The following is a 24,035-nucleotide window of genomic DNA, read 5'->3' on the forward strand; positions in this document are numbered from 1 at the left end:
CAGGACACTACGTTACTTTGCTATAGCTTTAGTTCACCTTCCGGCATTGTCGGCCTTAATTAAGATGCAACTGGAATTTTCCAGGGGAAAGGTTGTGCTGTTTCCGTGGCTTCGCTTGAGCAGGGTCAGTTAAATTTTCTTTAATTAGTTTTCAATAGGCAACTTCTGTATCTTCTCCTCTCTTCTCTCCTTGGAAAGAGATCTGTGCAGGTTATTGTAACAGATGGGGGAAGAATGGGGCAGAAATCCCCGTGATTTCACACCATGCTTTAAGGTCCCTTCCAACCCAAACCATTCTATGATTCTAGAAACAATTCTTCTGTCTCACAGTTTTCTTAATTCCTGAACAGTGCAAGCAGGCTGTAGAGGTGAGAATGTTTTGATGAAGACTGTATAAGCTGTTTTATAACGTGTTTAGTATTGTGCTATGTCTAATCTTGTACAGAAAATAAGGGATGGTGTAGAAAGTAGACGGTATTATTTTGTAGCAAGATTAATCTCTGATGGAAATATTTATTGCAATGTATATTTTGAGGGTTTTCCCAGGAAAGCAAGACTGCTGTGGAATAAGACCTATGTTGTTATAAAGGTGACCTTCCCTGGGGACGCATACCCAGGTGTAGGGGTAAAACTCCTCTGTGTAGCTTCTTACCACAAGACACCCAGCATTTTGAGCGGACGTGTTATTCCAGGACATCTATGCCTGTACAGTGGTGCAAACATGCTTCCAGCTTGTGGCTTGCCTTGTGCTGCTCCTCTGCAGATGCCTGCTGTCCTGTACAAGCACAAGGTGGTTGGAAGCTGCTTGTTCTGCAGTGCAAAGCTCCTGTGCCTGTGTTATGGGAAAAGATCAGTGGTCCTGGAGGTGCTGTGAAAGCATAGAGTTATAGAATCAACCAGGTTGGAAAAGACCTTTAAGATCATTAAGTCCAACTGTTCCTCAGCACTGCCAAGGCCACCACTAACCCATGGCACTGAGGCCTCGGCTACACGGTGTGTGAACACTTGCAGGGACGGTGACTCCAGCCCTGCCCTGGGCAGCCTGTTCCAATGCCTGAGCACCCTCTGGGGAAGGAATTGTTCCTCATCTCCATCTAAACCTGCCCTGGTGCAGCTTGAGGCCGTTTCCTCTTGTCCCATCCCTTGTTCCTTGGGAGCAGAGACCAGCCCCCTCCTGGCTCCATCCTCCTGTCAGGCAGTTCAGAGAGCGAGAAGGTCCCCCCTGAGCCTTCTCTTCCCCAGACTAAACCCCCCCAGGTCCCTCAGCCGTTCCTCATCACACTTGTGCTCCAGGCCCTGCACCAGCTCCGGTGCCCTTCTCTGGCCCCGCTCCAGCACCTCAATGTCTCTCTTGTTGTGAGGGGCCCAGAACTGAACATAAGATTCAAGGTGTGGCCTCACCAATAACCCATACAGGAGGATTGTCACTTCACTGGTCTGCTGGCCACACTGAGGTCACTGTGTCCTGCACATCACTGCCTGGCATCCCGTGTGGAGCTGCCTTGTGCAGCTTCCAGTCTTTGAAGCCAGTGGGACCAGTAGTAAATGGTGTCAAGAGCAACACGGCATTTCCTTGAACATGAGAATACCAGTTCTTGTTTGGGGGGAGCCAAGGAAGTCCTCTGCCAGCTGCAGGGAATGCTGCCCCTTCTGCAGGCTTCCAGCGGGAGCCTCCACCTGTGAAGATACCTGGAGGGGATTTGGAAGTGCTTGCACTCATGTGGCTTCTCCTAGTGTTGTTTGGAGAGGGAGAGACCTCTTGTTGTGTATGTTAAAGTTCTACTTATTTTATTTACTAGCTTGGAGCTTCCTAAAATACCCTGCCTGCCAGTGTGAGCAATTGAATCATAAGTGAGAGAATCCCCCCCCTTCTTTGCCATCACCTTGGAGATTGACCTGTGAAGCCAAGCTGGGGTGCCCTGGGCACTTCAAAGAGCCCCCCTGTATAACTGTATCGTTAAAGGAATGTTCAAGTGATCATCCAACCAATTGTCATATGACCCAGGTTTTGTTTAAAATTCAGTCTTGCTGATCAGTCTTCTAAAGCCGTAAGCCTTGATGTGTGGCCTTGGTCTAAAGTAAGTGCTGGTTGACTAATCTAAGTTACTTGGGAAGTTTTATAAGAATTATCAGTGAAACAATGCCTTTGGGAAGATAAGCCCTCCCTTGTTCAGCAGTGACATAGCTCCCTGATTTTAAACCCCATCATCTTTTATACTTGGGTGCATTGCTAAGCCTCGTAATTAGTTAAATCTGCTCCTACAATCAAAAGCTATCTGCACACTCCACTGCTCTGTGGCGCTTTTAAAGATTTATGTGATTAACTTGGCGGAGGCAGTGGGTGGCTAATTGGATAAGCTTTAATCTTCACACCACCAAAGCGAGACGTGGTAAGATCAGAGGAAGTAGGAAGTTCTGCTGTGTTGTGTGGGAAGGTAGTTACCAAACATGTCAAAAAGATTATTGTAACGAGCAGACTAGTTGTCATGACCCAACCTACAGGAACAGGGCAGGTTACTGGGGGGGAGGGAGAGAGTGAGTGGTGCAAATTATTTCCATTTTGCTTGCCTTGGCTCTTTTTTTTTAACAGGCAGAAATGGTTGTGCTCTCTTCAGCAAGCAAAGAGCTTTATGTGTCGTTTGCTTTATCTCTCAACCTGGTAGAAGTTGTCACGAGACTAGAAAATATGTGGTTAGTCCCCCAAAACAATGAAGAAAGCTAGGTGAGGTGTAAAACTGGTTTTCGGGGGGGGTGGGTGTCTTTGTCTAGTTAAGCCTGACTCCCTACCTTGATAAATATGTAAGTTTTAATGAAGGTACAGAGGACTAGAATATGGAAGAATCCCAGCTTCTCTTCTGGATGTTGCCCGTGGTGGCCAGCTGGTCACTGGCACAGCCTGGGTTCTGCTCCACAGGGCTATTCCAGCCCCATCAGGATACTTAAGTGAGATGTTGTGATCTACAATAAGCGCTTTTTAGTCCTGTAGCAAAAAAAAATCTCACTCTCTCAGCACTTGTCAGGCCACACCTGCAATACTGGGTTCCTGCTCTCCAAAAAAAGATGTTGACAGGCTGGAGAGGATCCAGAGAAGGGCCACAGAGATGAACTGAAGACTGGGAAGCTGTATGAGGAAAGACTGAGAGAACTGGGCTTGTTCAGCCTTGGAAAAAGAAGGCTCAGGGAAGAAAGACATCATCACCATGTTCAGTATTTAAAGGGTAGCTACAAAGCAGATGGAGACTCCCTTTTTCAGGGAGTGATGTGGAAAAGAGGGGTGATGGGCACAAGTTACTCCTGGGGAGATTCTGACTGAACACAAGTGGAAAAGTTTTCGCAAAGAGAATGATCAGCCATTGGAATAATCTCCATGGGGAAGTGGTGGACTCCCCAGCATTGGACACTTCTAAGATTCAGCTGGACAGGGTGCTGGGACATCTAGCCTAGGTCCTGCTTTGCCAGGACCGGTTGGGCCAGATGATTCTTCAGGTCCTTCCATGCTGGGATTCTGGGATTCCTTTTTCGTTTTTTTGATTCTGATAAATCCATTACCTCGAGGTGAAGTTGAATGAACATCTTAAAGTTTTAAGTGAGAAGAGGTTGAGCGTTCTTGAGTGGAACTGTCTGGGGTTGCAGTATGAAGTGTGTGGTGTGCTGCACACAGATGAGGATGTATATGCCTGTAATTGATGGATGGCCCAAAACGCCCGGGGTGATGAATTATTTTTCAGCAGTGTTGATCCTTCTCACGGCCAGGAGATGTCTCTCGTTCACCATAATTCCTCAAGGATCTCCTAGACCCAAGTTCTGGATTTTGCTGTAAGTCTTCAGTCATCCCTCTGGATACCTGCAGGGTGCATCAGCTCCTCCACTGACACTTGTGTGGAGTTAACTTCTTTTGGTACAGGGTTTGGACCACAGAGTGATTTTAAGCATCTGTGTGTGTGCCATGCAGTGTTTCAGTCTGTCTCATGGAGAGGGGACCTGGACTCAATGTAAAGAAAACAAAACAAAATAAACCACTTCCCCCTAAAATCCCAACAAACCACGATCCTCCTCCAAAAAAAAACCCACCACCACAAAACCAGAAACCAAACCAAAATTACAAAAAAAAAAAAAAAAAAGTCTTAGTGTAATTAAAACATCTAGAGAATTTGAGAGATCCTAAAAATGCTCCTTGCTTGGTTTGTAGAAGTGCTTTGGGAAAGAATAGGGCAAAGGTAAAATGAGTCTAAAATACAGGGCTTAAGAAAAGCCAAGCAGAAAGACAAACCTCTTCCTTCTGTCCTGCTCGTGAGGAACTGATCGTACAGTGACTCCTACCCCACAGCTGGGTAGCAGTTTTGGGTTCAAGTACCTCACAATCTGTCATCTGATGTTTTTCTTGTAGGAGAATCCAATGAAAAGCTGAAAGGTGGGAACCAGAAATCTGGTATCGAGAAAAATATTTAAGTGTCATTTCATTTTACTACTTGAATTTATGTGCCCTGGACATGAAAAACTTGTTTTCTGCTGTAACCAGGGAAGTGTCTGTAACATGAACAACACAAGTCATAATTCTTTTAAAATAAACCCCATAACTTGATTACTCTCTCATTTAAAAGTGGGTGCCTGACTTCTTGCTTGTCTAGCTGCCAGGCTAGAAGTACAGGAGAGTAGTTGTGTGATGTCCATCTGCAGATTTGGAGTTGCAAAAATGTTCCTTTCTTAGGTTTGGTCAGGATTGCAGTAAATGAGTAGTTTCACCTGATTTGCTTCTGTATTAACACATTGATCCTTTTGCTATTGGAAGCTTTCAGGCTGTACCTCGGTGTTTTGATAAGTCTGTGGTTTCATATAATCACAGAATGGTTTGGGTTGAGAGGACCTTAAAGTTCACCCAGTTCCACCCCCCTGCCATGGGCAGGGACACCTTCCACTAGAGCAGGTTGCTCCAAGCCCCTGTGTCCAACCTGGCCTTGAACACTGCCAGGGATGGGGCAGCCACAGCTTCTCTGGGCACCCTGTGCCAGCGCCTCAGCACCCTCACAGGGAAGAGCTTCTGCCTCAGAGCTCATCTCAATCTCCCCTCTGGCAGGTTAAAGCCATTCCCCTTGGCCTGTCCCTACAGGCCCTTGTCCAAAGCCCCTCCCCAGGTTTCCTGGAGCCCCTTTAGGCACTGGAGCTGCTCTAAGGTCTCCCCTTCAGGAGCCTTCTCTTCTCCAGGCTGTCTCCATAGCAGAGGTGTTCCTATGAAGAGATGTTTTTTACTTACGTTTTTACCGACGTTTTTATCACAGCACATAACCTCAATAATATGTGTATTCTCAGGAACCCTATTGCTTTGTAGCTGTTTTGGATGCTGTCTCTTCTACGTGCAAACAATATTTAATATGCATATATTGAACAATGTATAGTGTGCATTTCCCCACGTAGCTTAATTTTGCACTGCAAAATTAATTCTCTTCCTGCTTTACCTCTTCTAAGGCAGTGTTGTGGAGCCTGCAGGATGCATTGGTGTTGGAGTGTGTCGGATTCTCTTGGGCTAATTTCTTCTATGATTTCAGAGAATCACATGGAGTGCAACAAATACCTCCGCTTCCGCCTCTGTCAGCAAGTCTTGCCAGCACAGATTTTGTGATGAGTTTGTGTTGAAAATTATTTACTGAAGTTATTTTCAGATCGAGCCTAATGACCGGAGGGATCAAACGAGGTGTCACTAACCCGTGGCTCTTGGAAGAATCTGAAGAAACCAGAGGGCTTGGCTGTGACGATCTCAGGCAGCAGCAGCGAAGGATCATAGAAGGTACAAGAGTCTTTCTGGTTTTTATAAGCATCACTACGTCTCTGAGAGGAGCCCTTATTAGAAAGTCAATACAATAACCTGTGCTGAAATCTTATTATCTGCAGATGTCAGACATCATAGTTCCAGGTGGTTGTTTTCTGTATTTGCAGCAGCAGAACTGTGCTTGAAATATTAGGCAGAAGCTCTTCCCTGTGAGGGTGCTGAGGCGCTGGCACAGGGTGCCCAGAGAAGCTGTGGCTGCCCCATCCCTGGCAGTGTTCAAGGCCAGGTTGGACACAGGGGCTTGGAGCAACCTGCTCTAGTGGAAGGTGTCCCTGCCCGTGGCGGGGGGTTGGAACTGGAAGAGGTTTTTTTTAATCCAAACCAATCCATGATTCTGTGAATATTGTTAACTGAAAGCATCTTTGTAAATGAAGTTTTGAAAGACCTTACAGGGCATCCCTGATTTTGACCGTGTTCATGGTTTTGGTTTTCAGTGGGGGTCTCATTAATTGCCCTGAGTGTGGTGGTGTTACTGCTGGGCTTCAGGCTGGGAGATGTTGTGTGTCTTGTTGAATTAGAGCAAGGTAGGAATTAACTAATCTAAAAAGGGTTGTTAGATTTTGGTCCTTAGCATCTGTAAGGAATCTGTAACTTTGAAAGTGTTGGAAAACCTCAGCTTGAGGACATGAGGTGGTTAATGAGGTCATTTCTATGCAGTTAAATTCTTGGAAGTGATCAAATGAAATCAGTCTCTAGATAAGGCCCGCTTCAGTCTGCACATGAAACCACATTACAGCTACAGTTCAGAAGAACAGCATGGTCCAGGAGAAACATCAGGCCCCAGTTTTTGACTGCCACATTGGTATCTCACTGTAGGGAAGGGCGTTCTGGCCATCCTGCACAATTTTTGGCTCCCAGCCTGCAGTCCTGCTCTGTGCAGCATTGCTGCTCTGCAGTTTGTCAGAGCGTGGTAGTCCAGCCTCCAGCAGCTCTTCCTGTTCTGCTTCTTGACAGCTTAGTGCAAAACCTGCAGCTCTCCTTGTCCTAAGGGCTGCGTGGAACCTGCCATCTGGGGCAGCAGAGGTGCTGAGGTTCTTAATAAAGGAGCGTCTGCAGAGCTGGTGGGACCACATGAAACTTCTGCTGGCCCCGTGCCTCCTATGTCTCAGGCTTTCTTCCATGCACTCTGTATTCTCTTGCAGCCTTAAAAATCTGTTTGAATTCTTTGGTGTTTGCATCACCTGTTTGTCTTTTATTCATGTTAAAAGTTTCCTGGAAAATTTAAAAAGGCTAATCAGGGATCTCTATGCATGTGCCAGAAAATCTCCTGCATTTAGGATTGAGTAACAGCTGAATGTTGAATTCTTAGATTCTTTTGGTGGGGGGACCGTCAGCTAAATGTCCCAGCCAGAGCAGACAAATTAATTACCCATCATTCACATTGAGTGCTGTTGCTATAAGGATTCATTTTCATGTTGTGTTGATGTATTTTTCTTAATCCATTTTAACTCTTTAAGCACAGACTAGATCTTTTCCTTCATTTGTACGGTACATAGCCTGGCAGATCAGCGATATTTTTCATATAATTTTCTGTCTTTTTCTGATGCAGAGCAAGATGCTGGACTCGATGCTCTTTCTTCAATCATATCCCGGCAAAAGCAAATGGGGCAGGAAATTGGGAATGAGCTGGATGAGCAGAATGGTAAGAACAAGAATCAGAGACTCATTTTCATGTTAAGGTTGTGATTTATTTTTTTTCACTCCTCATACAACTGCGCTGCTTTTTGCCCGCAAAGTAACAGAACAGTATAAACAGCCACTACAGATTCTACGTGTTCATGACCTGGTGGGTTTATTGTGTTTCGCCACATACCCTGTTGTGCATGTGCAATGGCTAACACTTGCAATGTCTTTATCAAGCCTGCCTTTGAAAGAAAAGATTGGTGATTACTTGTACAAAATACAAAACTTTTGTCCTCCATTTTCTGCATTTTTCAGTTTTAAGACAGTTGTAATGGTTTTTTGTGTGTTGCTGGGTTTCACTTGAGCATTCTTACTCCATGTCTTATTAACTAAATGGAAAAGTCTTGAGCCAGTGATTGAAGAAGTGTTGTATTGTTTGCTGCAAAGGATTTGGATTTGGAAGGTTTCATGGCATTGAATGTAGGATCAAATTAAATGCAATATTGAACTAGAAGAGTACCTGTTTTCTTTAAAATGAGCCAGTATCCAAATGGTGGAGTTGCTCTCCTGTTCACTTTGCTTTGTTACCCGCTTAATTGTTCACATGACATAAACTGGCCCTAGGAGAGCAGATCCTCCTGTCTTCTGACTTTTCATTCCTTACAATATGGTAATAGTTCAATTAGAGCCTTGGAGTCCTGCCAGCTTTCTCCCTTGCACAAAGGCTTGAGCCATATGGTTTATCCTTGGGTTGTGTTGTACTTAACCACTGAGAAGGTAAATGTCCTTTTACTTGCTAATAAATGATACGCTTAAATTGGCTTCTTCCTGGACCTGTATTTTTCCTCCTTGTATTTCTCTGCATGCTCAGAATGAGGGGGTTCCCATGTTAACAACCGCGTAATGTGATGTACTACTTGGGAGCTCCATTGCAACTAAGAGTAAAGTAAGAAGACAGCTTTCTCATGTTTGCCTTGCATACATGGCTAAGTCCAGGAGGGATATGAAATGTCTAGAATATGTCTTTGTTTATTAATCTTAAGGTGGTTAAGAAATGGTTTGCGCAGCTGAGAGAAACTGCTTAGTGGTCTTGTCATATTTTGATCCTCTGCCTCGTGTGAGGAAAGACATTTTCAATTAGAAATCTTCGTTTCAAAAGTCTTCTAATAATTGTTGATTAAAAAGTTATATTACTCTGTGAAACTTGGTTTCTCATCAGGAAAATACACGATCTGTGTCCCATTTCTCTTTGTTGAGGGTAGGGGAAGGTTCTCCAAATCCCTGCGGTTTTGGGACCCTGAAGGTGTGCGTGTTGTACCATCACCTTTCCGCCTGACCGTGCCCGCCTTTTCTAGCACCGAAGCCTTGAGATGGCTCTGAAGTTGGGAATGCTTTGACTCTCCTTTTTACAAGTAATGCAAAGAATGCCAGTTTGGTTTCACTCACAGATAGTTACAAAATTAGAGCAAAATTGTTCACGTTTTCAGGTGAGCTCCTTTTTGAGCTGCAGGCAACTCTTTCTTTTCTCAAAAGGTGCAAACCTTCCTGAATGCTCCATACAGAGTGATGAGGATTTAGCCTGACCCTTCTAGGTAAGGGACCAGATCGCTCATCACCACTGAGCAAGTGGAACTCCCATGTGTTCTCTGGCTTCAAGCAATCCCCTTCTTTCTCTTTGTGTGTGTGGATACAACGGGATATAGTCAGGCATTCTGTTGCCACTGGCATGCTGGAAAAGCTGAAATGCCAGCAATATTTTCCAGGGGCTACTTTCCCTTTGCACATCTTATTTTATGTCCTGTATTTAACTATCTACAGTGCTTTCTCAGGCACTCTGCCAATCTCGTGTCACTGTTACAGGGTCAGGTTGATGAGGATAACTGCCCTGTAATTTCCCCTTCCTTGGAATCTCTTTCCTTCCTAGTGCTGAGTGATAAAATGGCATCATCTGTGCTGGGGGGCAGGAGGGGAAGTTCATCTTCATTAGCTGCTCCATCAATATTTCTATTTATTTGAGTCAAATTTTCCATCAAATTCCCCATTTCACCCAGATGCTTGACTTCCACTTCCCTGACCTGCTTTGGACGTTCCCACCTTCTGCAGCTAATTAGGTGCCTTCAGCCTGTTCTGCTGTTCAGATAAAGTATGGCTTAATTCAGAAGTAGCTGATAATGTCTGATAGTTGATGAAATAGACTTTAGGGAGCTGGGTAACCGTACTTATTTTCCAGACAGGTTGTTACTCAGGCCTGTTTTTTCCCCTCCCCTACCAGCTCAGACTCCCTGCTCACTTGAGATATTTGCTCCCTGAGGTGGCCGGGGGCATTTTCCCTGGAGTGCCAGTTGGTGTAGCTGTGCATTCGCAGATGCACGAGTAACGGAGGCATCCCGATTAATTATGCAAAGTTTACTTCTGGAGCAGAGTTGGTACATGTAAATTCTTTTGTGTTTGTTAAATGACTGAAAAATGATTAAACTCCGCTTTTAGAAGGGTGGTTACTTGGTGGTATCTATTTTTACTTCACTGGTGGGCTCACAGGCAGTGGCGAGGAGCAGTGCTGGAGGTTTGTAGGAGGGCATCCTGCCAGCAGGGCTGGCCGCAGCGGTCGCTGTGCTCTCCAGAGTGGTTGGGCCTTCTCCTGGGGCAGGCTGAGTGACGCCAGCCTCACTGAGCTTCCTGCAGTGCTTTGTGAGGGCTACGGAGCTGCTGCGAGGGCTGGAGCAGCTCTGCTCTGGAGCCAGGCTGAGAGAGCTGCGCTGGGGCAGCCTGGAGAAGAGAAGGCTCCTGAAGGGGACACCTTAGAGCAGCTCCAGTGCCTAAAGGGGCTCCAGGAAACCTGGAGAGGAGCTTTGGACAAGGGCCTGTAGGGACAGGACAAAGGGAATGGCTTTAACCTGCCAGAGGGGAGATCGAGATGAGCTCTGAGGCAGAAGCTCTTCCCTGTGAGGGTGCTGAGGCGCTGGCACAGGGTGCCCAGAGAAGCTGTGGCTGCCCCATCCCTGGCAGTGTTCAAGGCCAGGTTGGACACAGGGGCTTGGAGCAACCTGCTCTAGTGGAAGGTGTCCCTGCCCATGGCAGGGGGTTGGAACTCGATGATCTTAAGGTCTCTTCCAACCCAAACCATTCTGTGATTCTATGATTCTGTGATACTGGCTGATCTCTCCGAGCTCCCTCTGCAGTCAGCAGACACCAGCAAGGACTGCTCAGGTGTGATCCCTTCAGCTTGGCCTGAAAAAGCCTGTTTTTCCGCACTGATCCTAAGGCAAGCCTGGGTGCAGTGGAGGTGGCTGCTTTGCAGACATCTGCTCTGAGCAGATAAGTCCCATCCTCTGATTTTGTTGCAGTGTGTCCAAGGTTTAATTGAAGTCTCATGTCACTCTCTACTCAGATTTTTAGTGTAGCTCCATCCTTGAGATTTTATGGCTCCGCTCAAAGCTGATGGTCCTTCTCAAACCTCCTGAGCACAGTATTTTGCACTGATGAGCAAAGTAGAAGCAGCGTACCAAGAGACAGCATTTTTTTCCAGCCTCAGTAGTCTGCTAGCAGTGGGGAGAGATGGGGGATTAACAAAAGAATTTTCCCATCATTAGTTCCAAATTTGGCCTCAGAAAACTTTCTGTAATCCTTTCATCTGTTACATTAAAAAAGTGCAAATGGCCTCTGGGCCTGTGGATGAGGCAATCAGATCTAGTGCAATAATTTTGGAAGAATGCTTTCAGAAATTCTGGGTGCTGTTTGTTTTACCCTTATAGAGATGTTGTTTTCTCATTGTGACATGCCTGCATGAGAACACGGCACTTGGTGACACGTGGTCAATACTGGTAGCTTGCAAAATGTATTGTGTTTGGCATTGTTACCATCCTGCTCTCCGCTTGGTGCACGCCATTGAAGATGGGTTCTTTGGCTTCTTTCAAATTCATGCCAGAGCATAAATATGTTCATAAGGAGATAAGATGCAAAACCAGAGCATTGTTAACATCCTTTTACTGGTCAAGAGAATGCTGCACATAGCCAGAGGGAGTATCCCAGATGTTCTTAACCCAAATGGATCAGTTTAAGTAAACAGTCTCTCAGAATGATGCTTTAATGACATGGTTATGTAACATTTTTAATTTCTTGTAAAAATCAGATTTCTAAAACCAACCAAAAATTGAAACATTTTGTACTTTTTTTTTTTTTTTAATAACTGCAAATAGAGGTTTCTGGGTCACCTCTGCGCGTGGTGGGTGGCACACAAGCCTCAAGGTGGACTCAGCCCAGCCTCCCGTTTAGTGCCAGCTCAGTAGTCAAAGCCCGAGACTTGCCTGGTGTTGGATTTTGTCAACCTGACACACTTCCATCAAAACTGCTGAGAGAGCTGGGCTGGGGCAGCCTGGAGAAGAGAAGGCTCCTGAAGGGGAGACCTTAGAGCAGCTCCAGTGCCTAAAGGGGCTCCAGGAAACCTGGAGGGGGGCTTTGGACAAAGACCTGTAGGGACAGGACAAGGGGGAATGGCTTTAACCTGCCAGAGGGGAGATTGAGACGAGCTCTGAGGCAGAAGTTCTTCCCTGTGAGGGTGCTGAGGCACTGGCACAGGGTGCCCAGAGAAGCTGTGGCTGCCCCATCCCTGGCAGTGTTCAAGGCCAGGTTGGACACAGGGGCTTGGAGCAACCTGCTTTAGTGGAAGGTGTCCCTGCCCATGGCGGGGGGTTGGAACTGGATGAGCTTTAAGGTCCCTTCCAACACAAACCATTCTATGAAAATGCAATTTAGAGACTCCGCTTGAGACTGGAGCCCTGTTCTCGCTGTTGCTCTATACACACACAGAGAATTATTCTTGCAAAGTCAAAGGGAGGGAGTTAAAGTATTCTTGGTGATGCAGAGACTTGTTGAAAACAGTGTCAGCAATTCCTGTGCAGCAGGGCTGCGATTCACTTCCTAGGGCAGCGTGCCCCTGCGAGTCGAGTGCCCAGTCGGTGTGTGTACGTACAGTAAAATGCTTCCCCTAAAGACTCTGTTATTCTGATTATGCTATTGCATAATCAAAAATTAACCCTGAAGTCGTTTTGCATTTCTGTTTATTAAGAACATTTTTGCTATAATACAAACTAATTAGCACTGCGTATGGAATATGTTTGACTTATGAGACTGGAACCACTGCGGCTGTGGGGGCATCACGTCATTGTTAGGATTAGTTTGTAAATAAGAAATGATTAAAGATGAAATTTGAAAAAATGTTCCTCATCTTGTCTAAACAATGTATGTTTTCATCAGAGAGAGTTACAATCCTGCACGCTCTGACCCCTTCTGAGTCGGCTCGAGTCCTCTGGTTGCTGGGGTTTGAAGGTGTTCAGCATTCCATGAGACAGGCTGAGCACCAGCAGGTTCAGGTTCTCTAAAACCTCTACAGAAAAGCACATGTTTTTAATATTCAGATGTAAAATAACCATCTGCAGCCTGAGTGACCTCAGACTATGCATGTAGATTTTTATTTTGCTTCCCGAGCTTATTGTACAGAATAGAAACAACTTCAGTTTTGTTGGGGAAATGTTCTGTCTTTATTTCATGCTGTTTAGTTGGATTTAACCCTTCTTAAGAGAAAAATTAACACCCATGTTAAAATGTTGCTTTGTCGTGAGCAATCTAAATAGTGGAATATTTAGTCCGAATATGAACACTCTAAAGCTGGGGAATGCCAAAATTGAGGTTAGATGACACTTTGTGCCTGTATTTCTAGGCTTAAAACAATTGCACGATGTTTTCTGAAGGTCCTGCCTCGTTTTGTGCGCAGGAGTTGACCTTTTCCAGGGTTGAATTCAGCAGATGTGGTGACAAAACCTACTTGTAAGGTCTCTGCCTCATTGCTTTAAGCATGGGACAATGTTTAGTGAATGAGCTCCTGGGCAGGATCTCTGTGTGAGGGTGGTTAACTCATCTTTCCAGGCTTTTTCAGAAGTGATTCCCTTCTGCGTGTCTGGCTTGGCATCATAGGATCTGGTTTGCTGAGGTTTTGGGCATTGGCATTTAACAGAAGTTTGGTGTGGGCTGTGCTCTGGGTATAGTGAATCATGGAGTAGTTTGGGTTGGAAGGGACCTGTAAGCATCATCTAGTCCATCCTTTGTGAAGTACTGGAGAATATAGAATCATAGAATGATTTAGGTTGTAAAAGACCTTAAATAGCATTGAGTCCAACTGTAAACCTAACAGTGCCAAGTACCCCACTAAACCATGTCCCTGAAATACATGAAAATATATTTGGAAGGATAGATAAGGTTTGCTTTATATGTGGCTTTTTAAAAAGAGGTTCAAACCCTCTTCTCCTGAACATCCAAAATAAACCCTAACTATTAATTTTCTTATTTTTCCTTCTGAGTTGGGTATGGTAGTGTTTCAATTCCCAAGGAAGCTGTCAAAATCACAATACACTTGTACGTACTGTCAGGAGGGCCATTGTTGGAAGGTCAGGGAGGAAGCCTTGAACTCTTCAGAGAAGAGTTGGAGTTGTCTGCAGTCCATTAGGAATGCAGCTTTGTGCTGGGTGATGAGAATAAAACAAAATACTCGTTTTCTGTCAAGGAAAGGAGCTCTGCCTGTGCTGCCTCCTGAAGGAGCTGTGTAATGAAAACCGAAGTTACACTGAACTTGCATTGGATTGAAAATATCTACACAAACCAGTATTATTTATACCATTTCCTAACCTTTTAAGTATATGGCTTTGCTTCAGTATTATTTATCTGTAAAATTTCCTGGTGTTCTTAGAAAGAAAACGGAAAACTCAGAGAAGCTGCTGTAGTGTGGCTCTAACTCCTAGCCTGGGTCAGCAGCCAGATGAGAACCCCTGTACAGGGACCTCTGCAGTGAAGGCTGACAGGGTAATTTTACTGCTGTTGGATGATGGGGAGCAATGTCAGAGGCGTGAGGTGTCTTGCCTGTGGGCTTCACGGCTAGTTGCTAACAGCAGAGGTAAGAAGAAGGAGTAAGCATCTTTGTGCTCCCTTCCAGGCTCTGGTGGGATGGGTTTCTAGCAGTCGAACTCTGGTACAGCAAAACAAAGTACTTGTAAGTATTGAGGAGATGACAGGTCTGCAGTGGCTCTCACACAACTCCTTGGAAGAGTCAGTTGCGTCAAATGAGTTTGGACTTACTTTGTGGAAGAGCCTTCTGAGTAGGGGCTAAGAATTAGGTGTCATTTTGACTTAAGAATAGCTTTGATGCTGTCTCATGAGACTTTCTTATAAGTAGCTTATGGAAGCATGGGTTCAAACGAATAAACTTCAATAGATGTGTTGTTGATTGGGTAATGATACTTGGAAGGAATAGAAGTATCTCTTGAGTGGGGCTGCATGTGTCTGCCTGGTTCTGTTCAGTATTGTTGTTAAGGATATGGATGATGAAGCACACAGTGTAATACAAAGGTGAGAAAGTCTGCAGCTACGTTGGGAGTAATGCTAGAACTCCTCCAAATGAACTTGAGGAGCTAGGGTTGAAATTCAGTCAGGCTGCCTACAAAGGATGGCTCTTCTGTAATTTTTAATCGAATTAAAGATGAGTATAGTGTATAGGGTCAACTCTTAAAGGTGAACAGGTAGTATAATATCATGGAAAAGACCCCGTACAAGCCAGTGTTGGTTGGAGAATATGTGATCCTTCATTACCCTCGACACCGAGGAGGAGACAGCATGCAGGTTGAGCCAGAACTCTTCAAGGTAACATGGACCCGGGGAGAGGGCCCCGAGGGTAGGCAAAAGCTGAAGCACTGAGGAGTGATCTACCAGGGAAGATGAACTGCTGGGGTAGCTGAGTTAAAAGAAGAGAAGGCGGAGATGGGAACACAAGGTTCTTGAAGAATGAAACAAGCTGATTCCAGAGGAAAGGGAGGAGGCTTTTGGTAATAGGATTGAGTCAGGGTCGAAAGCAGGAAAATCCTCCCAACAGCAGTGAAGTGGCCTGTGATGGGAGGTTGGGAAGTCCCTGCTGTGGGACATCTTTAAAAACATGGTATTCCTGACAGCTTGAGCCGAGTTGGAGCAGGAGATGGACTAGACAACTTCTGGTGTTCTGTTGTGACCTTCTCTAGCTCTTTCTTTCCTATCTCTTCCACAACTTGGCTTCCTTCAGACTTCTAATTCTGCTGCTTTTATTGAGTTGAAATTTAATCTCCTCTTCTGAACGTCTAATCCTCACTTTTGAAACTGCCCATCAGTATTCCTGCATTCTTGCTCAACTAGTTCTTCTTCTGGGTCCTTTTCCATCTCCCTCTAACTTCTGTGTGTCTTCATGTGAAAGCATTGGGGTACTGTAGCTCCTGAGGCCACTGGAGAATCTTAATGTGGGAAACCCAACATTGTTCTGAAATGACTGAGATACTTTGGCTATAACTTTAATTTTTATTTATTATTTTATTAGTTCATCTGTAAGTAGACATCCAAGTTGGGAATCTGGAGCCTGAGTCGTTAAATTTTTTCAACATTTTAAGCAAAAGAGGGCCTTCTCATCGGAAGCAACAAATGGCCTCAATAGCAAGTCATGCTACTGAGCCTGCGTGTATATTTTTGTTACATTCTACATACACATAATCATAAAATCACAGAATGGTTTGGGTTTGAAAGGACCTTAACATCATCTGGTACCAACCCCCTGCCACGGGCAGGGACACCTTCCACTAGAGCAGGTTGCTTCAAGCCCCTGTGTCCAACCTGGCCTGGAACACTGCCAGGGATGGGGCAGCCACAGCTTCTCTGGGCACCCTGTGCCAGCGCCTCAGCACCCTCACAGGGAAGAACTTCTGCCTAAGATCTAACCTGAACTTCCCCTGTTTCAGTTTGAACCCATCACCCCTTGCCCTATCGCTACAGTCCCTGATGAAGGTCCCTCCCCAGCATCCTTGTAGCCCCCTTCAGACACTGGAAGCTGCTCTGAGGTCTCCACGCAGCTTCTCTTCTCCAGACATGGGACTCTCCTTGTCACTCTCTGCACTTCCTGGGAGATGATACTTTTTCTTTCAGTGATTTGTTGGTTTTTTTACAGCTTGATGCAGCACTTACAGAAACAGATAAAAACAGATGAAACCAGCAAGGCCCAACCTGGAACAGGATGAAAGCGTTGTGCTTCTGAAATGCAACTGGGCTCCCCTGTCCTCGCACCCACCCATGATGGGGCTGTCTGGCCTGTTGGCATGGTTTGCCTTTTTCCTTTAAGAGTTCAAGCTGTAAAATAACTGTTCAACATTTGTCTTCTCAATTATGTGGATTTTTCCAAAGTTAGTCAATCCCTACCTCACCCACACCGCGCTGGGGGAGGGGGAAGCTCTCTTCCTTATCTGTCTTCACGGGGATCAGAAATGCTGGAGAAATTACCGTGAGGGAAAAATGAGTTTGTAACTTTTTTTTAAGTTTTTCAGGATTTTTTATAAGGATGATGATCTTAAACATCTTTTTTTTTTTTTTGTTAAAACTCATCTTTAGTTTTCCAGCAGGGCCTACAGAGAGCTCCAGTAGGGATATAAGAGTTTCCTGTCTGCTTCTTCAGGCATTTGATTTAAACTGTTTAAAAAGAAAACAAAACTGAGCTGTAATTGTAGGTATTTCAACACTCTGATGATTTTTTTTCCGTGTTAATTTAGCTTTTCCCCTTGTTCAAAAAAACTCTCAACTGAGACCATGGAGAAGGGATTTACTTTCCTAGCTTGCTTTCCTGCTTCCTTAGGGTGGTTGGCTGTCATGCATCGTAAAGAAACAGAAAGGCATAAGCCCAGCCTGTTCTCCTTTACAGCCCCTTTCTGGGAGATCGTGTACCTGTCTGTGAGCAGCTGGAATTACATATCCTGACCTTACAGTCGCTGCCTGCAGAGAAGGAAGGGGGAAATAAATTGTCCGGTGCAAAACAGCCGTTGCTAGAAGATCTGAGATTAATTCTTCCCTGTGAGGGTGCTGAGGCGCTGGCACAGGGTGCCCAGAGAAGCTGTGGCTGCCCCATCCCTGGCAGTGTTCAAGGCCAGGTTGGACACAGGGGCTTGGAGCAACCTGCTCTAGTGGAAGGTGTCCCTGCCCGTGGCAGGGGGTTGGAATTGGATGAGCTTTAAGGTCCCTTCCAACCCAAACCTGTTTGTGATTCTATGATTCTGTGATATTCTATGATATCTGGCTCATTCTCCTTAAGTACTGTCCCTCTGGTTTTTGGCTGAATCAGGGAAGGTTTTAATTGCGTCTTGGAGTCAGGGTCCCAAACACTTTCTCGCCTGCTCCTGTAAGCTGGTGTTCAGTGTGAACAGGACACTGCTGCTTCAGCGTTTTCAGCAGATGACATACCACTGTCTCTGGGCAATAGTTTATTCCCAAATCCTTAAGCACCACTTAGGCTAAAAATAGTGTTTTATTTTTAAATATTTGCTATTTGTGGCAATGCAGTGCAGCTTGAGAGTTTACACTTTAAATGACTCTAACTTTTGAGCTTCCTCTGTCCCTTGTCCTTTTCATAGGATTTTTGGAGGATTTATGGGTGGAAAAAAGTAGGTGACTGCTGTGTCTTGTATCAATTGGTAACTCACTTGCTTAGGCATTATTGGAAAGAAGGTGATATTAAGGCTTAAAAGACAGTCATGCTTGGTAGGAACTATATGCTCCTGCGTTATGGTGATTTTGGTGAGTGGGCTGTTGGATGCTTAATAGGCTTTTAATAGATTTCCCAGAAAACTTGTAGGGTCAAAACCTGGCTGGTTACAACACAGGAGAGAATAAGAAAAGCATGTTTCTGGGCACGTTGTTATCGTGAGGTATTGCTGGAATCTAAAAAGTGCTTTGAACTGGATTTACTCACCACCGAGTGGGTTGGTGAGTGCTCTTGAGCAGATTCGCCTGGTTTTCTCATTACTGCCAAATGTGCTTCCAGCTCATCTCTGCTCCTGTCTTTGCATAGAGAAACTGTCCTCTCTCTCCTGTTCACTGAGGAGAATATATCTCTTTGCCAATACTTATGTCGTCGAGTCGCCTGGTGATGATGGCTTCTTGAGCTCAAACTCACCAGTGCTGAACAGTTCGACATTAAACTGATGTTCAACAGAACTCCAAGTATCAAGCTGCATTGTTTGCTCCCAAAGAAGCTGGGCCTAGGGTGAGTCAGTACAAACAATCCATAGGTGCAGCACTGAGGGTGGATTTGTCATGGAATTTTGAAGTGTTGGGGTTGGTTTTAAAAATTTAAGTGCCAGAGTTTTGCCTATAGGGTTTGTGGGAACTGCTTTTCACAGAGGCATTTTAGCCTCTTTTGTGTTAGACTTTTTCTTTAATGCCAGGTAGCTATAGTGTGCCAAGGAGTTTGGATAGAGGTGTGGAGTTGGGGTGAGGTGGCAGAGCAGTGTATATGTTATGAGAGCTTGGAGGTGGAGATGGAGGAGGGTTGAGATGAGGGCAACCCTTCCTGTTGCCTGGAGGGGTTGTGCTTGATGTGCAGTGAAAGGTTCAAAGGTGTGTGCAGCAGCAGGAGAGAGCTGGGATGGATGCAGTGAGGAGGCTGGTGGCATCTACACCAGCAGTGCTGGGAAAATCCCTTCCAGACTGGTGCTGAGGCTGCTCCAGCCCCACTCTCCTACTGAGCAGTCCTGAAACACGGATTTGTGTGTGGCATCTGCATTGAGGACTCATAGACACTAATGCATTCTTCAGTCACCAGGCAGCTTCAGTTCTTTGCTGATCTGTTCTGCAATAAATAAACGTAACATATGGAATCACTTTGGTAATCAGCACCTCTCAGAACCAGAAAATGAGCTGCAACGTCTTCCAGTGCTCTGCCTGTAGCAGGAACAGAAAGCAGGATAAAGCTGGCTGTGCTAAGTACTTGTGTGCAGATGGATCTCTGTTGTGCAGTGCTTGAATGGAAATGTGGCTTTCTTGCTTGTTTAAATACTGCTTAGATATCTGTAAAATGTGCTGTGAGATCCAGCTGGGAAGTGGCAGGTGGCACTTGGCTCCGCTCAAATGTTGAAATCAGCCCCACGGCCACCCGTTAGCAGGGTGCACGTCCGAGGTTCATTGCAGCTGGGTGAAGGCAGAGATCAGAGGCTGGGGACAGGCATGTGCCCAAAGCTGCCTTTTAGTCATAAACATAATTAATGTGACATAAACATGGGATTCTGTTACAGTGGTGAAGTTGAGATCTTAAAGCATCCTGAAATCATAGAATCATGGAATCAACTGGATTGGAAAAGACCTTTAAGAACATCAAACACAACTGGGCAACCTGTGCCAGTGCCGTAGTATGGACAGGCTGGCATCAAAGTGCTGGGGCACTACCAAGTCTTTTGGCTACATAGATCACATTGTTCTGAAATAGCTCCAGTGGTGGTTGATATCAGCATTTTATTGGAAATCTTCTCACAGAACCAAGTTCTGCTGAAAAATGCTGGTTGGAGTCCAGAATATTTTAGTCTGAAACTTCTGATGGTCTTTTTCTGAGCTGAGGGTAGGAACTCCAGAGATACCTGTGTCTGTGCGAAAGGGGTGAGTTTGGCCCTGGGAAAGCGAGGCCACAAGGTTCCCAGCTCTGAAGCCGGATGCCGACAGGTTGTCCCGGTCACCGGAGAAGTCAGGGTTCCTCACGGCCACTTGGGGAACGTCCATGTCCTCGTGGGGTCAGCAGAAATGCCAAAAGGAATATTGGTTGCAACTACTGCCAGAGATTTCAGAAGGTTTGGTCTGTTTTGGGCAGACCCTGTATAAAAATGAGATAACGTCTGGCAGAAAACTCCCCAAATGTTTCTTTCTCTATAACTCTGACCTTTGTGAGGTCTCTCCAAAAGAGAACAGTAACATGAGACACCCAGCTACTGCTGACAAAGCCACACAGAGCTTTGTGTTAGAACCTGACTGCAAGTGCACGTGCCTGCGATGCTCTGCAGCAGCACTGGGGAGAGCTGATCCGTGTCCAGTTCCTCGCTTTGCAGAGACTGCAGAGCAAAGTCCCACTTATGGACGTGAAGAGTTTTGTTTCTTGCTGGTTATTTGTGAAGGTCACTTTGTGTGTGTGTGTGTGTGTGAGCGTGAGCAAATTATAGTGGGAAAAATAGTGATTGGGATGGATTTACTTTACGATGTTGAAACTCTTCTAATGGCTTTTGTATTGCAGAAGTCATAGAATCTTAGAATCAAGTCTAGTATCTCTGCTGTAGCTCAGCTATGTAGCGCTGGAGGGGACAGATGCTGTCCTCCGGGGTGGTCCTCAGTTTGAGGAAAAATCCGCTATGACTTGGCTGAGCTCTGGAACCTCCTTGAAGAAGCTGTCATAGAGACCTATTTCTTCGTCCACTTCACTTTCTCCAGCTAGTGCTTCCTTGAGCGAGCTTTGCCTTGGGCTTGCAGGGGTGAGTAGAACTCGACCTTTTTCCTGGGTGCAGAGGCTGGGGTAGCGCAGAGCATGTGGAGGGAAAGCAGGAGATGCCGTCGGCATTGCAGCACTTGGCAGGGATGAGCCATGAGCCAGGACAGTGTCAACAGGGAGGGATGTTCCAGGCAGGGAGCCCGGGACAGTGCCCCAGGTGAGCTGGGGGACTGGTGTGGCGCCTCGTTTTGGTGTCCCTTGTCTCTTGAATTGTACCCCACCTGGGAATTGTCCTGATGTAGCTCTGCTTGCAGGAGCTCCGTTACCTGCTGTTACTTTGGAATATCAACATTTTGCACATCCCTGTGTTACCCAGTTGCTGTGCAGCAGGGTGTTGGTGTCACATTACTGTAACCGGGGTTTCAGTTTGGGTGGTTGTAGATAATGTGGGGTTTTTGCCAAAGAAAATTAGCAATATGAATTGAACTCTGAAGTGGCCTTCCCAAACATGATATTTTATATGAATAGAAAAGGAGATAAGCTGGGAGGAAAGCTTCCTTCTGGTGGGGTTTAGTTTTACCTTTTATGTAATAGCACCCATTATAAATAAGTATTTTTACTTGTAAATTATTATTAGGACCAAACTGCCTCAGGGCACCATCCTGTGGATGGAGAGAGAAGCCTGCAGTAGGGTACACATTCATGTGCTAATGATCAAAGAGCTTGTGCCAATTTGGGCTGGATTATGCGTTTGCTGGTACTGGTGCATCTGTGTGGCAGCTGGGGTCAGTGTTGACCACTTGGGTTTTTCCCACTGTTTCATGGTACTTCACTAATCATCGGTAATTGCAGTGGTGCTTCAGCTTGAATAGAGCCTATTTAGCTTAAGTGTAGGACTTGCCGCTAAGCTGTAGTGACTTCACTTACAGAAAAACTCCATTTGATGCTTTGTTACAATAGGAACTAGAATAGTTTTGCTGATGGGTAGTGTGGGTGGTGTGTTTTCAATGAAAGGAATATTACTTTCGTAGTTGGAGACCACGGGACTTTAGTACGGGAAGGTCTGAAGGTTTGCATGTAAAGTCAATGTGTTCCTCCTTTTTATGCCTTGGCCACAATGGTTGGTGCTTATTCTTAAAGCAGAGAGGTTGAACATGAGATGATGTAGAGCATGGAGGAAGAAGAACACTGATAGGAGAGGTTCTTCACGTCTGGGTGTTGTGTTGACTGAAAATGACTTTTTGATAAATGACTCATAGTAACCTCCTGTTCTTCCCAAACTCATTGTCTGATCCCTCTCCTCCAGTTCTGTACTCCGCTTTCTGAAACTTGTTTTCAAAGTTTGCTTGTGCTAGACCAGAACTAGAGACAACAGATTTAGCCTGATCATTGGTTTTCCATACTGAGCTCTGTATTGCTTCCCTCCAGGGCAGGCTGAGCAGTTGGAGGGTCTTTAGCATCCATTTGTTGAAGTCCAAGTCTCCCGATGTGTACATACGGCAGCGCTAAGGTGGGGTGGGTAGCTCTAAGGTGCACGGTAACATCTGTTAGGAAAGGTGCTTTTGTTCTGCTTGTTGAGTCTTGGCTGGTGGCAAGGAGAAGCTTGCTGGGACTTCTCCAAGCACAGCACGGGACAACTGTTGGGCTTGCTGTTCCTCTGGGGTGCTGCTGACAGAAAACAACCTCATTTTCTTCACCATGAAGCCCCTCATGTGATGGGGCAGAAAGGACCTTTAGTCACCTGCAGGGAAGCAGAGCTGAAGGTGTGGAGGGTGCTCTGGTTTGCAGGCGCTGCCTTTGGTCCCCTCTTCTGGGGCCTCCAGCCTTCTCCAGGAACGGGGCGACTTGATGTTGGATCTTTCTTCATTTTCCAAAACAGTGTGATCAGGAATGCTGGAGGCAGGGGGTGATGGCAGCTGGGGCTTCCCTTACCCCTTCTCACTCATGTTTTGAATGCTTCATACTTATTAGTTCCAGTATAGCTTTTTAGCAGTGGGAATAGTAGGTAAAGCCTGCGAGTCACAAGTGCTGCATCTGGCAGGTGACCACTGATCCCTGTGAACTGCAGCTTTGCATGCTTGGCAGGTCTGTGAACAGTTTTGGAGGATTTGGGGGTGAGCTTTGTGATGCTGCGTCACTTTCTCACCTGGAAGGCTCTTCTAAAAACTAGAAGGCAAATGAGAGAGAGGAACATCTGAGTTGGGGACTGATTCCACCATCCCTTAACTCTTGAAAAAGATTTTATCTCCCAGACAAGGTGCTGGAGAAGGGAAAGCAGTGTCTTTAATCTGCTTTGCACTGTCCTGTGTCAGTGTTCAGGATGGGATGCCTTGTGATCTATTTCCCCACATTGAAGTTAGATGTTGAAGAGGCACGTTTCAAACAAAGAGAACAAAGAGTTCCCTTATGCTAGGAATGGAAGTAAAACCTTTATCTGCTGTATGCTTCCAAATGGGCTCTATATCAGACTGCAGTTCATGTTGGAAGAGAATGACAGGAGAGGTTTTAAGTGGTGGAAGATTACATCCCTCAGAAGCAAACATAAATTGAAAACATAATAATCAAAGGTGATTTAAAAGAAATCTGACAACTTTCTTATAAGCGCAAGGCAAATTCCTCACTCTGCTTTCTGTGGAGTGGTCACAGTGCAGCTGTGGTAGCATTTCATAGAATCCCAGACTGGTTTGGGTTGAAGGGACCTTAAAGCTCATCCAGCTCCAAGCCCCTCCCACAGGCAGGGACACCTTCCACTAGAGCAGGTTGCTCCAAGCCCCTCTGTCCAACCTGGCCTTGAACACTGCCAGGGATGGGGCAGCCACAGCTTCTCTGAGCACCCTGTGCCAGCGCCTCAGCACCCTCACAGGGAAAAGCTTCTGCCTTAGAGCTCATCTCAATCTCCCCTCTGGCAGGTTAAAGCCATTCCCCTTGTCCTGTCCCTCCAGGCCCTTGTCCAAAGCCCCTCTCCAGGTTTCCTGGAGCTCCTTTAGGCACTGGAGCTGCTCTAAGGTCTCCCCTTCAGGAGCCTTCTCTTCTCCAGGCTGACCCAGCCCAGCTCTCTCAGCCTGGCTCCAGAGCTGGTATCTCACCAACCTCAAAAAACCCAAATTTCAAACAAAGTTTTCAAGGCTGAAGGATCTCCTTATATTAGGCTGTCCTTGTAGGGAGGTGATGTGCCAGCCCATTAGGAACTCCCATTCTCTGTTCTCAACACAGCTGTGCCAAGTCACTGGTGGCAGTAGGACACATTCTCACCAAGCCTCAACTTCCATCTGCTGTTGCTCTTAGTGTGGTGCTCAG

The 24,035-nt window shown here is 45.8% G+C and overlaps 1 protein-coding gene across 2 annotated transcripts in view; it reads left to right on the forward strand.

Annotated features, from left to right (window-relative positions):
- STX8 (syntaxin 8) overlaps window positions 1-24,035 on the forward strand; it is a 104,034-nt gene that overhangs the window by 8,693 nt on the left and 71,306 nt on the right. For both annotated transcript variants that reach the window (XM_030505901.1, XM_030505900.1), the window contains exons 5-6: window positions 5,658-5,782; window positions 7,374-7,466. In XM_030505901.1, the coding sequence (XP_030361761.1) occupies window positions 5,658-5,782; window positions 7,374-7,466 (218 nt within the window). The remainder of the gene's footprint in view (window positions 1-5,657; window positions 5,783-7,373; window positions 7,467-24,035) is intronic.

This window comes from Strigops habroptila, chromosome 14 (assembly GCF_004027225.2).
Source record: "Strigops habroptila isolate Jane chromosome 14, bStrHab1.2.pri, whole genome shotgun sequence".
Taxonomy (NCBI): Eukaryota; Metazoa; Chordata; class Aves; order Psittaciformes; family Psittacidae; genus Strigops; species Strigops habroptila.